The 12795-nt window shown below is 38.7% G+C and overlaps 2 protein-coding genes across 5 annotated transcripts; one reads left to right on the top strand and one right to left on the bottom strand.

Moving 5' to 3' along the window:
• The first annotated feature begins 216 nt into the window (after positions 1 to 216).
• LOC148862819 (universal stress protein A-like protein) lies at positions 217 to 4586 on the top strand. 4 transcript variants are annotated; one of them, XR_016109981.1, is made up of 5 exons: positions 244 to 542; positions 1812 to 1961; positions 3579 to 3646; positions 3862 to 3967; positions 4272 to 4586. XR_016109981.1 is itself a non-coding variant. In XM_088978451.1 (4 exons), the coding sequence occupies exons 1-4, from the start codon at positions 356 to 358 to the stop codon at positions 4378 to 4380; spliced, it is 459 nt and encodes a 152-aa protein (XP_088834577.1). In that variant the 5' UTR covers positions 246 to 355; the 3' UTR covers positions 4381 to 4586. The 4 variants fall into 4 exon arrangements, 1 of the variants encoding a protein (XP_088834577.1); XR_016109982.1 differs by lacking the exon at positions 1812 to 1961 and having other exon boundaries at positions 217 to 542; XM_088978451.1 differs by lacking the exon at positions 1812 to 1961 and having other exon boundaries at positions 246 to 542; positions 3873 to 3967.
• A 3089-nt stretch (positions 4587 to 7675) lies between these two features.
• On the bottom strand, positions 7676 to 9993 carry LOC148862818 (small ribosomal subunit protein uS12-like). Its single transcript, XM_088978450.1, has 4 exons — positions 9911 to 9993; positions 9007 to 9162; positions 8046 to 8172; positions 7676 to 7951 (listed from the first exon to the last, which is right to left on the bottom strand). Exons 1-4 carry the CDS (start codon positions 9913 to 9915, stop codon positions 7811 to 7813), a joined length of 429 nt encoding a protein of 142 aa, XP_088834576.1. The 5' UTR covers positions 9916 to 9993; the 3' UTR covers positions 7676 to 7810.
• Positions 9994 to 12795: the final 2802 nt, after the last annotated feature.

Raw genomic sequence — 12795 nt, 5'->3', positions numbered from 1 at the left:
ACGTGATAAGAAATTATGAATGTGATGAATTGATGATAGATAAGAGAAGCGCTGTAAAGTGTAAACTATTCGGCGCATGTTAGCAGACAACGTGGAAGTTTCACTTTCACAGAATCACAGTGGGCAATGAGCGACGTAGCAATCCGTCATCACTCATCCGGTCGACGTCAATCCGACAATCACCTTAGGCTTAGTTAGGGTGATGATTAAGCATTTAAGCGGGAAGCTGGAACTTTCCCGCCCCTTTCCTTTTCAAGGGGCGGGAAAGTCGAGAGAGATCGAATTCGAAACACCGAACACAAGTTACAGACTTACACAGTGAGAAACAGAGAACGAGACAGAGACTGATAGCGCAATGGATGGAGTAGAATCGGAGCCAACTCGAATAATGTTAGGGGTGAATGAGTCTTCCATCAAAGGTTACCCGCACGCATCCATTAGCAGCTGCGGCGCATTCGAGTGGACTCTTCAGAAGATTATTCCCTCTAATTTTAGTCACTTCAAGCTCCTTTTCCTTCACGTTCAAGTTCCTGACGAAGATAGTACCTCTCTCCCTCTCTCTCGCTTAGTTTTTTGTTTGATTTCTTTACCTTCTCCCATTTGATTATCTGTATTACTACGGCAAAGAAAACGAGTTCAATCGCTTTCATTTGTTTTTCTTCTCATATTCTTTGCACCTTCGGGGTTTTAATTTATCTGTGAATCTTGCGACTGCTAATCTTATTTTCATTCCCTTCTTTATGAACCCTAACTCTAACCATTTCTGAACTTGAAACTTTGAAAGATATCTTCCTTTCTTTTTTCTTTTTCTAGGATTCTGTTCTTTTCTTTTTATTTTATGTTATTTTTGAGACATTACCGAGTGCGAATTCTGTTTATACATCGTCATGTCTGGAGATCATATTCATCCAGCCTGGGCTATCCTACATATTCCATCGGTCATGTCTGGCTAAACACGGCTGGACAGGTGCAGGGTCCTTTTGATTTCAGCATGTATCGAGTACACTGCAGGGAGTAGAATTGGTTTCCTCGGGATGATGCATCCATTTCGTTACTTGTTACTGATAGGGCAACCTCGTAATCTGCCGGTGTCCTGCTAAAGTGGGACTACTAACATATTGATAGGAGATCCAACAGTTATTCTATGATATATAGGTTAGGTGGAGATCTTGATACAGGTAGGACTTATGTGGAAATCCAAATGTTGAACCGTTGACGTCAAGCAAAGTATATCATCGTTGAATGTAGTTCGAAAAATCTATTAGTTTGAAGGCGGTAGTTTAGCAGCAGTTGTATGGCTTTGACTTCTTTGTAAACCTAACTTCTTCAACAAATTCGTTGATCCAAAAGAAAGCTCTCCAAGGAATTCGGAAAGTATCTTTTCCTTTTGTTTTATCACATGACCTGCTCTGCTATATTAATCGGTCTATGTCCCCTAGGAAGTTCCTACTAGATTTCTTCATGTGTGGCTTAGTTGTTTTTTTCTCCTCCATAGTAATGCTTCTTACTGCCTATTCTGAGTTTTATTGACAATTTCAATTCAAAATTAGTATTCTGTTATAAGCTTTTGCTCTAAATGTGTAGTCTTTTGGGTATAATGCCACTCAATATTTAACCGAGCTTCTGGATTTTGGGTTGTTAAAGTAAGGTATCCCTGCAATAGCGCCTTCTGCATGAGCTTCCATTGCAAGATGGATCCATTACTCCGTTATTCACCAGATCTAAACTATTAGTTCTCTATCCTCAAATAACCTCATTGGATAGTTTTAACCATTTGAAGCATAAAGCTTTTTTCCCCTGGATTTTTGCAGCCTTCCAACTTCTTCAAGGAATACTACACAGTGATAGATCATTTGACTGGGGCAAATTTAAATGGTGGTTCTCAAAAGCTAGACTGATTCAAAGATGGATTCCAACCCTTTGATGCACCTCATGTATATGAATATGGTCTACTAAGTCAGGTCTTCAAGTTTTTCCTCTTTTAAATTTATTATGTTAACAGAATAACAGGTCCTATGATTGTACATTTATTATATCATTAGGCCTTAGGTAACTTGAGTAATGCTCATAAGCTATGATACCCAGTTTACCCATACATGCCTGGGCCACCTGGCATAATAATGATGGATATGATACTGGATACAACATACAGAAAAACTAGATGCATATGCATGATATATGTCTTGAAAAATGAAATTTAGCTTCAAAGACTAGATGCACGTGCATGATACAAGTATATTACTTGGGATACCCATATCTCTGTCTAGTGTCCAGAATTTTAGGAAATTGAGTCTATCCCCATTTCTCATATCCATGTCTATGTCCATATCCATATTTGGGCATCATAGCTTATAAGTTGTTGAGCCAATGAGAATATGTTAGCCATCTCATCAAGACTTCAACTCTAAAGATGGTTATCGTGCATTTTTCTGGGACTTTATTTTCGTAGAACATCAAGCTACTTGACAATGCCTTTTTTCCTGCCCTCTTGGTATGAATGCTGAGCTAAACTGTATAGAATATCTCCTTAATTAAAACATAGTGAAATGATATTATTGCAGACTAAGATTATATTCTTTAACTGGTACATTAGTTGAAATTCTTTTGTTATGCAACTTGGCATATTGTGAAGGGATACAAACGAGCCTTCCATAATTTGTTGTATTTACCTATTATTTCCCTCCACAATGAAAAGATATGCCAAAGCCACGACCTGCAGAGCTAGTTTTATTGTTAGGTTGGTTACAGTATGCTTCCATTTCTTCCCAGTTATTGTGACTTTATATCTATCAAAATATAGCATCTGATGGATTTTCCATCTTTTAATTGTATGTTTTTGTAGTTTTGGGTATCTTCTTTTCAAACTATGGTTATCTATGAAAAGCTAAATTATATTGATACATCTACTATGGAATAACACATGCATGAAATAAAAAATATAGAGTAATCATCATCATCATCATCATCATCATCCATGCCTTATCCCAACTATATGGGGTAGGCTACATGAATCTTGTTTCGCCAATCCATACTATTTAAAGTCATATCCACTGTTAAATTGTTAGTGCTTAAATAATTTCTTATTACTTCTACCCATGTCCTTTTTGCTCTACCCCAAGCTCTTCTAACCCCTTCAATGTGAAAAGAAAAATATAGGCTTAGATTAAGTAGGAAAAATTAATAGAGATATTGGGAAGGAATAGGAAATGGAGGATACTTGGAAAGATGAGATGAATAATAGACAAAAGAAAGGAAGAAAGGAGAAAATTGGGAAAAATAGAAGAAATACTGAAACCTGAATATTTTCTTGAAGTTTATTATAATGATGAAATTTCAATCATTTCTGAAAATTTTGATTTCAGGTCAAAACTTGCTTTAAAATTACAATTTAATACCTTCACAGTGATATATTGATGGGTCCATTGTCTCTGCTGCTTTGTTTACTTGTTGGAATTACTTTTTTTTTTCACCATGACTTGAATCCAAAATTATGCTCTTACAGTTTTTACTCCTATCTTGTGAAAGTAACAGTTTTGAGAGAACTACTAGCTAACAGTATTCTGTTATTTTCATGGTAGGGTTTGATGACATGGACAGTATTTATGCATCACCTGAAGATTTTCAAGCAATGAAGAACAGAGACAAAGTAAGAGGGCTTCACTTGCTAGAGTACTTTGTTGGTAGATGTGAAGAAATTGGGGTATCTAAGGATTTCCTTTTAGGGCTGATAGACTTTCAGATTTTCCTTTTCTTCCCTCCTAAATATACATTTTTTTTCATATAATGGGTAGAATAGTATTGATGAATTGGCTGCTAGTTTAAGTTATTTGTCTGGCTTATGTTTATATGTTTCTTGTGAAGCATGGTTAAAGAAAGGTGATCCCAAGGAAGTGATCTGCCATGAGGTGATAAAGGTTCGCCCAGATTTTTTAGTTGTGGGAAGTCGTGGGCTTGGGCCTTTCCAAAAGTATGTCTAGCACTTGAGTTGAAAACATTCATTGTGCCTACTCTGTTTGCCCTGTTCCAACTCATGACATCTATTTATCACATATACGGTTGAAAGTTTGATGGAAAAAGTTATAGTTTGTCCTCTTCCTATTTTTACTGGCTCCATGTTGGTTTTTTCATTATCTTGCTTGTTGGTGAAAGTTCTTATTCTACGGCTTGCTACAGAAATTGCTATTTTTGAATTAGCTATTGCCCAATCAACTTGATAGGAATATCTCGGAACATCTAACAAACTGTTATGGTTATGGTTAACCTTCTTGCAGGGTGTTTGTTGGGACAGTGAGCGAATTTTGTGCGAAACATGCAGAGTGCCCTGTCATCACAATCAAACGCAAGGCAGATCAGGCACCACAGGACCCTGTTGACGATTGACCAGTGTCTAGAGAGCACTTGAATTTTTGCGTAGCATCATGTAGCATCATGTAGACAATATTACATGTGAAAATGACGGTCAGATTTTCAAAAAGAAGAAAATTAAGAACAGAAAGCTTTTGCTGGAAAAGTAGAGGATATTGTGTTGTACATGAAGAAACTTATTTTTTACTCATCATGCAGTTGCTTTAGCATCTCCATTTTCAGCTGGTTTTGTCTCTCCCTTGGTTTCAAAGCTGTCTGCAGGTTTAAATTCTTTGAATTCTCCGTTTCCGCCCTGGTCTCCATGGCGAGTTGGTTTTGCTGTTGGCATACCCTTATTGAATCCACATTCCAGGTCTCGCTCTTTGGGGTGGAATTTGTGGTCTCTTCTGGGTTTTTTGCTGGAGAAATGGCTGTTGCAGAGCCGGCCAAGGAAGCAAGCAATGGTTGAGATAACTATTATCACGGCCAAGACAATGAAAACTGTCCCAAAAGAGCCCCTGGAATGTGAAGGAGGGTGTGGTGAGACAGTTGTTGGGTAAACAACCGCAGGCTGAGACTGAGAGAGCGACATTTTCAGCTCAGTTTCTTCGTTTCAGCCTTTCAGGGCAGTGTGAAGGCACGGCTGCTTGGTTTGGTATCGGGGTTCTCCGGTTCCTTGAGTTAGGATAAAAGGCAATAAGAAACAATGACATTGGGAAGGAAGGGATGGCTTATTAATAAATCAGTTGCCACCGAGTTTTGAATTCAAAAGTTAGGGTGCTTCTCTTTTCATAAAGACGGGAGGTAAAGATATTCCTTCTCTTCCACTTTATTGTGTAACAGGGTGTCCCATGATTACTTAGGAACAAGAGAAAGGAAATTTTTGCAGCCTCTCTAGAGCACCTCCACCTCCAAGGCCTAAAAAATAAGTAGTCTTCAAAGAGTTATTGAAATGGGGGAAACTTTTTGTATGATTAGTATAATTAGAGACAAGGTAAGGGATGAATAAAGTATGGTGTAACAGTGTATGTCTTCACAACTTAATTCTGCGGGAAAGAAAATGTACATTTTCTACTAGAATTGCTAGGGGAGGCGTTCCTGATCTGGGGCTGCAGATCAATGGCCCACTTTTCTTCTGGATGCAACCATACAACTGAAATTGCACCGATTGTCAACACCATATAGGGGATTCCTTCAATCGCTTGTGCCCAATACGCTTGTGATGGATCACATATGCAAGCTCCCTCTACATCAAGTTTGTTCCCCAGGCTCCACGCCTCCACTAATTTCAGATGTAAGAAAATAAAAACTGTTTTGGGATCTGTTTCATGGTTCATCCACTTAATAATGTATCATGTCTATCTTCCCAACTCCCAAGACGGATGTGTATTGGAGGGGTGTGCGTTTTAATGATAATGATGGGAGGGGAGATTTGCCAAAGAAGCAAATACTGTGCCTTCTCTTTTCGTTACTCCCAAAGAAGGATCTCTGCAAGCTCCATGATATTGGATATTGGACATGGGCCATTTTATATACAGAGATTAGTTGGTATTGGGAGTTTCTATCTTTTTCTTTTTTCTTTCTGTAAAAGCCACCTAAAACTTTGTTTTTTAACCATTAGAAAGAGTTCTTCAAATGCCTACACTGCGTGATCCCATTTGTAACCAAAGAAAAAAATAAAGAAAAGAAAGGAACATTGCCTATTGCTACTGCTGGTATAAAACTATTGACACATAAAAGGCCGGGAACCTTCTGAGCTGGTCGTAGCTTTTTTCACTCACAGACAATCTGTATCGGCATCCAAATGTTCCGAGTTGTTTAACGTTTCCATGTTCCGCCAGGACCTTGCTGTCCAATTTTAAATGATGGCTTCGGACTTAATTTTGTTGGATTTTAGTTTGCGAATGCGCAAAATAACTCGAACAGGCATTTTTCGATAGTAGCATTAGAAATATTTTAGTGGTGCAGGGGCAGGACTCAAGTGATGTTGCTCCAGTTTGATACAGCAATGATAACCCCCACGCCGGATTGTTTCATATCTACTCAGGTAGTTCAAGCGTTTAGAGACAATGTCATTTTATGTCAAATCGTCAACATGAAACTTAATATTTACATTCAATATGACACTGCTCTATTATGCTATTTAAAAATATGTTTTCAAACCAGCGAGTCATTATTACACATGGATTAACATGTAGATGTAGAACTAATGGTTATAGAAATACAGAACAAAAAATACCTGTCTTGGGGGCAGGGTGAATGGGTATTCAATGGCATATTACTAGCATGCAACGCACCAGAATATCTCTACGCTGTTACATGGGACACCGACTAAGAAACAGGTCATTCAAATGGGAAAGCTGAGGGAAATATAAATCTTTCCTCTCCTAAGAATAATAAGGGAAACCTAAAATTGATCCTCGTATCACCATACAAAATACTTTATTAAACTGCTGAGTATCTGTAACATGTAATATTTAAAGTTTTGCATGACCCAACTATCCCGCATAGATTCATATGGATTTTTGGCATTTTAAATCTAATTCGTTTTTTTATTGGACAATTGGACTTCTAAGGCATTTCAGGTACATCCATTTGAGAGAAAGTCCAGTTCTGACCCCGTTTTTATCTCACACTTCATCATCAGCTATATAAAAGCCTACAACACAAGCTCTCACCATCCACTATTCAATGTTGTCAACCTCCTGAAATCCAATCGCATGCGCATCCCCATTCAATGCTGATCCTAGCATCCTCTAGCATTTTAAGAAAAGGAATTATGCATAGAATTAGAATCCTACTCGGACCATCCCCGCGCGGGATCATTTATGTTGTCAGTGGAAAGCCTATGGTCTTGGGCTCAAATCCGACATGTCGTTTATGGTGCTTGGAGCCTAAAATTGGAATCTCAAATACACCCTCCAGAACGTTGCTTTTTGCTGGTTTATGGTGCTTGGTGCCTAAAATTAGAAGTTAAAACTCCCAACTCCTTTGCAATATCAATTCTACTGTGGAACCAATGATAGTGCTTCACGCCAGTAATAAAATATATGGGACTTGCAACTATTTAACTTCTCACTGTCGACTCCATGTATAACTAGCATGGGTTTATCTTTACTTCCACAGCCCGCTGAACACAGCCAACACGTTCAGCTAATCCTAATACCAAATTCCTACCTACCTGCTATAGTGCTTTTGAATCTCCTGACAATATAATATCCAAACCCCTCCTGTTTCTCTCTCTTTAAGACTGAAGCACCTCCAATGGTGATGCGTAAATCAATTCAACATCTCACGAGAAAATTAAAATAGGTAGCTTAATAATCAATGGTGGTTTCAAAGATTATATGCATCCCAATTTACTAATGGAATGTAATGAACTACAAGGAGTCTAAATGCATCTGTAATCACAAATAATAAAACAAATAAGTTATAATACCTCAATTCGTGTCTAACTACTAAATATTTAAGAACGCGGTTTTTCTTTCTTCTCCTTGAAAAGAGCAAGCAGTGAAACACCAGAAACCTTAACCACCTTGAATCTAACACCGGGAATATCTCCAACTGCATGACCCTTACGACCGAACCCAGCAATCAAAACTTCATCCTGGAAAAAACAAGCCCAATGGCTCAGCTAAGCAACTTGTCTACAAACATTGAATGCGAAAATGAATAATGTCTTGTTCTTAGTTCAAACTCACATTTTCTTCAATGAAGTTCAAGCAACCATCATTGGGAACAAATGCTGCAATTTTCTTTCCATTCTTTATAAGCTGCACTCTGGCACACTTTCGGATAGCAGAGTTGGGTTGTTTTGCCTCAATGCCACTATGTCACAAACCACATAATTAGGATTAGCACACACTACTAAGTAGCAATAGATCATTAAACAAGTAAACGATTAATATAAACTCATAATAACAATTATAGGTTTTGGTCATTTATTATGTTTGAGTCTGCCAAAAAACCAACAAGAACTGTATGGTCTGGTGATTTGATTAGAATAAGAAAAACACTTGTATGATATCTTGGTCTTGGTGTGACCCAATGGATGGTGACTCCCAAGATCTTCTGGTTCTGTGTCACATATAGACCTGTTCATGGGCCAGGTAGCCCAACGCCCGGCCGGGCTTGGTCATATAATTAGGCCCGCGGGCCTGACCTTGGGCCTAACACAGTAAGCCTGACTGTGTTTCGGGCCAGGCTCGGGATTTGTCAAAAAAACCCGGCCTGGCCCGACTCAGTATTATATATTTTATAAAATATATAAATAATATAATATTTATTAATATATATATATATATATATATATATATATATATTTATTCTTTTCTTCATAATTTCAATCTCTCTCTCTATTCAGCCACTTCAACATTAATAATAATAATAGTATAGGCTAAATTTCGGGGCCGGACCCAGGCTCGGGCTTCGGGCCCAAGTTGTAGGCCTGATGGTCAGGCCGGGCTCAGGCTCGGGCCTTAGAAAAATTTGTTAATACACAGTAAAAGCCCGGCCCGGCCCATGAACAGGTCTCACATATGTAGTAGTAGCTGTTATCTAGGAGAAGGGATTCAAGAGGAAAAAACAGATGATAGTAATCGTAACAAAAGAGAAGAAAAAATGAAGCAATATAACGACTAGAGGAAAAAAATTTGGCCCTACATTTTCTCGAGGACAATTCCCTTGGCATGAGAAGATCCAGCAAAAGGCTTCTTCCACTCATTACCAAGATGGCTTTTCTTGTAGGCTTTATCTGCCCACTTCTGCCTCCTCCTGTGTGTTTTGAGCTTGCGCCCAGCTCCCATACCACGGGTTTTCCTGTTGCCAAGAAAGAATCACATGCCTTGAGAATTCAATTTTTGTGGTGACATTTAGCACATGCTGCTCAGTCCTCAAACTCGATAAATATATGTCTACAATGCAAGATAACCACAACACAGCAGAGAATAGCTTGGTGTGTCCAAACAAAACAAATAGAGCCACTAAAACATTTAATGCGATTGACATCCAAAGCTAGTTGCCTAAATATTTTCAAGTTCCGAAACAAAAAAAATAATGACAACTTTAAATTTTGAGGCTTCTTCATTGTTTACTATGATGCTGTGTTCATTATCGAAAGTGAAAATTTTTAAGCAGAGGCATAACAGAAAAGCATGATGCTTGGCCACATACACTCGCGCAAATAATTGAGGCAGAGCAGGTAAAGGTTCTGTTGGAACGTTTCTGGTGTTCGATGGAAACGGGAGTATTCCCAATTAACGTTCTTTGAGCAAACATGGACCATTTAACCTCAAAGCCCGATCGCCCTTCGAAAACTAAACTAGTTCTAAGTGCTAAGACACTCTTTTGAAGCAGAACACTAGTATATCTTGGCGATTCAAAGTCGGGTAAAAGAAAATCTTTTCGCCCCCAAAAAACAAATAAAATAGCACATAAAAGTAAAACCTATCAAGTTGGCAGATCGGAACATAAATTTTTTATTGAATCAGTCAGAAACGAAATTTAAGAGCATATGTAAACAACTTTCAGACCATATAAGGAAAAACAATAGCATTAAGAAATCTACCCCATCCTGACTTAGGCTGCCGGAGATTCGCCTATCTTTTTCTTCGACTAAAGGCGAGGAACCCAGTTAGGGTTTTGGCAGAGGGAGAAAACAGAAAGAAGATGACCTTATAAACCCTAGCCTTTCATAGTTGACCGGATACCGTGCGTTATCACATTTTATTTTTCTGAATTTCCTAAAATGTTCCTAAGCATATAAAATAAAATGACGAAAAGATCCTGTAACTACTCCGAGTATGATGTCAATAGATCGAGTATATCCGACGGATCCGAATCGACCGAACCAATTATAGCGATTTCGGTTTTATGATTTTGTTTCGATTTATAATTGGGTCGGATTCGTTTTTTTTTTTCCTGTCCCAATCAAAATATGGTTTTCCCCTGATTACTAATTGCATCAGTCAGTTCCAATTTTTGCCTGTTTCGACCAATTCAGATCCCGAATCAATTGTTTTATTAAATACATATAATACTATTTTAATTTTTTTATCATATTTTATGCTTGAAATGATATATTTGATAGATTATAAATAAGATAGTATTAGTTAAAAATGTTTAATTTATTAACATATAAATAATTTAATATTTTTCTATTATTTTATAAATGTTATATTATCAAAGATTCAAAATTTAAAATTTAAATTATCCTTTAAATAAACAAATACAGTTTTCAATATAATTGGTCTAATTAGTAATAGAACAATTCTGAGTCTGTGATTTTGTCCCAATTAATAATCAGAATAAATCTACCTAAACCCAACCCATAAACAATGCTATCAGGTCCCAGGTTTGAATATTTTCTACTTGTGTGAGGGTCCAACTTACCAGACATTGCCTAAACCTGATCTAGGGGTGGCCATGAATTAAGCTGGGCTCGTAAAACTCGTGAGCAATAAATAAATAATTTTTATTATAAATATACATATATACATACCAAATATCATAGCCAAGACGATTGAACCTTTTCGATCGAACCAAGCTCCCCATCCAGGAACATTTGGCACAACTGCACAAGCAACTTTGGAGTGATTGAAGCTGCAAGTGCAACCAACAACTCAACAAGCTAACCAGAGGAAAATGAGAGAATCATCCTTGGCTGAGTCACCAATAGTTGAACATACATGGCAGATTAGAAGCACTAACCTGAACTGAGTCAACTGACTTCACATATCTCCTGCCCCAATTTTTCTTTGAAGCCATCTCTTTTGTTAGCCTCATGACATCCCAAGCATCTGTTTTCGTTGAGATATTATATATATATATAGGTGGCTTGACAGGTATCGTGGCTAGGGGTGTCAATGGATCGATTTTGGGTTAGATTCCATCCAAATCAAAATCTATTTGGATGGATTAGATGGACCAATAAGACATATTGAATTTCGATGGATTGAACGGACCAATATGACATATTGGATTGGACCTGATCCGTCCATAATGAATTTATATTGGATTGAGCCAATATCTGGACCGGTCCAAAATATTCATTGGACTGGATTGGACTAGGTCCATTTGTAATGGACTCACATTGGACTGGACCATATTGGACCAAATCCAATCCAATTGACACCCCTAGTCATATCAAACCCACTTGGCCTAAGGAAGAAAACAACGCACATTGGGGTGTCGATGGATCAAGTTTGGGGGTTGGATGCCATCCGAATCAAATATCAATATGAATGGGTCCAAAATTGGGCAGTCCAATTACACATTGATTTGAACTAGTTTAGACCTAATGTCTGTTCCATCTTTAATACATTTATATTGGCCCGGATCTGATTGAACCAATATCAAGAGTAGGGGTGTCAATGGATTGGGTTTGGATTGGATCCAATCTGAATTAAAACCAATTTGAACAGGTTGGACAGTCAAATAAATAATTGAATTAGACACAATCTAGTCCAGAAAACTTATCGGATTGGATTAAACCTGGTCCATCTGTAATGAACTCTGATGAATGCGGATTTGGCCCTCCAGTGATATTGTGACACCTGGCACCTCATGACAAATAGGTGCAGCACTCACAAGCAACTCGCCACTATGCAGCACTCACAAGCAACTCGCCACCATGCAACACTTCAGAGGTAGCTCGCCACCATGCAACACTTCAGAGGCAGCTCGCCACCATGCAACAATTCACAGGTAGCTCACCACCATGCAGCACTTCACAAGCAGCTCGCCACTAGGCAGCTCGCCACCATGCAGCACTTTACAGGTAGCTCGCTATCGTGTAGCCTAGCAACTTAGACAACTCGGCACTGCACAGGCAGCTCGCCTCCTAGTCAGACTGACCACCGCATGACAACCCCAAGGAGCTCACCCCCGTACTCCACACTTTACGGGATTATGACTCATAACGGCTATATTAGCTTACCCACTCACCGGTTTAGATGGGAGCGGGCAATCTTACAGATTGGTGGCATTTTACCCACCTAACATGAAAGCAGGTCCCATTACAACGGGAATCCAGGAACTGCTCCACCAAACCCACAAGGACTCCAATATATAAAGGCCTCACCCCCCAGAGGTGAGAAGAGAGGTGGTAACCCCTGCTCTCTAGCTCTCTCATTCTCTAATATCATTCTTAGCTCACTACTAAGTGCTAACTTAGCCATCGGAGTGACCTCGCTGGGTAAACACCTTGGGTTCTCTGATTCGGATCTTGCAGATCTACCAGGTCCGCCGTTTACAAGGATGAGCATATCATCTTTTGCAGGGAGCAGCCGGATTGCGCTACACAAGGGAGCTCCACTTTAGCCCCTGAGTCATCGGCCACCTGGGAGCAAACAGGATTACGAGGTACTTAGCCAAACAAAAATGATACGTGATCGGAAACGGTTACATCAATTAGCGCCGTCTATGGGAACATACTACAAAAAGCTAAGTTCT

The sequence above is a fragment of the Nelumbo lutea genome, chromosome 3, assembly GCF_056320005.1.
Source record: "Nelumbo lutea isolate HS-2025 chromosome 3, American lotus-T2T, whole genome shotgun sequence".
In the NCBI taxonomy this organism is placed as follows: Eukaryota; Viridiplantae; Streptophyta; class Magnoliopsida; order Proteales; family Nelumbonaceae; genus Nelumbo; species Nelumbo lutea.
Note: the sequence above shows the minus strand (reverse complement) of the source record. Positions and strands in the feature narration are given on the sequence as shown.

Coding starts and splice junctions, on each gene's coding strand:
- LOC148862819 (XM_088978451.1), top strand. CDS start 356: ATGGATGGAGTAGAATCGGAGCCAACTCGAATAATGTTAGGGGTGAAT. Junction 543..3,578: donor TCAAGTTCCTGACGAAGATA/GTACCTCTCTCC, acceptor TTTTCATGGTAG/GGTTTGATGACATGGACAGT. Junction 3,647..3,872: donor CAATGAAGAACAGAGACAAA/GTAAGAGGGCTT, acceptor GCATGGTTAAAG/AAAGGTGATCCCAAGGAAGT.
- LOC148862818 (XM_088978450.1), bottom strand. Junction 8,173..9,006: donor GGAATTGTCCTCGAGAAAAT/GTAGGGCCAAAT, acceptor TTTGTGACATAG/TGGCATTGAGGCAAAACAAC. Junction 7,952..8,045: donor TGAACTTCATTGAAGAAAAT/GTGAGTTTGAAC, acceptor TGTTTTTTCCAG/GATGAAGTTTTGATTGCTGG.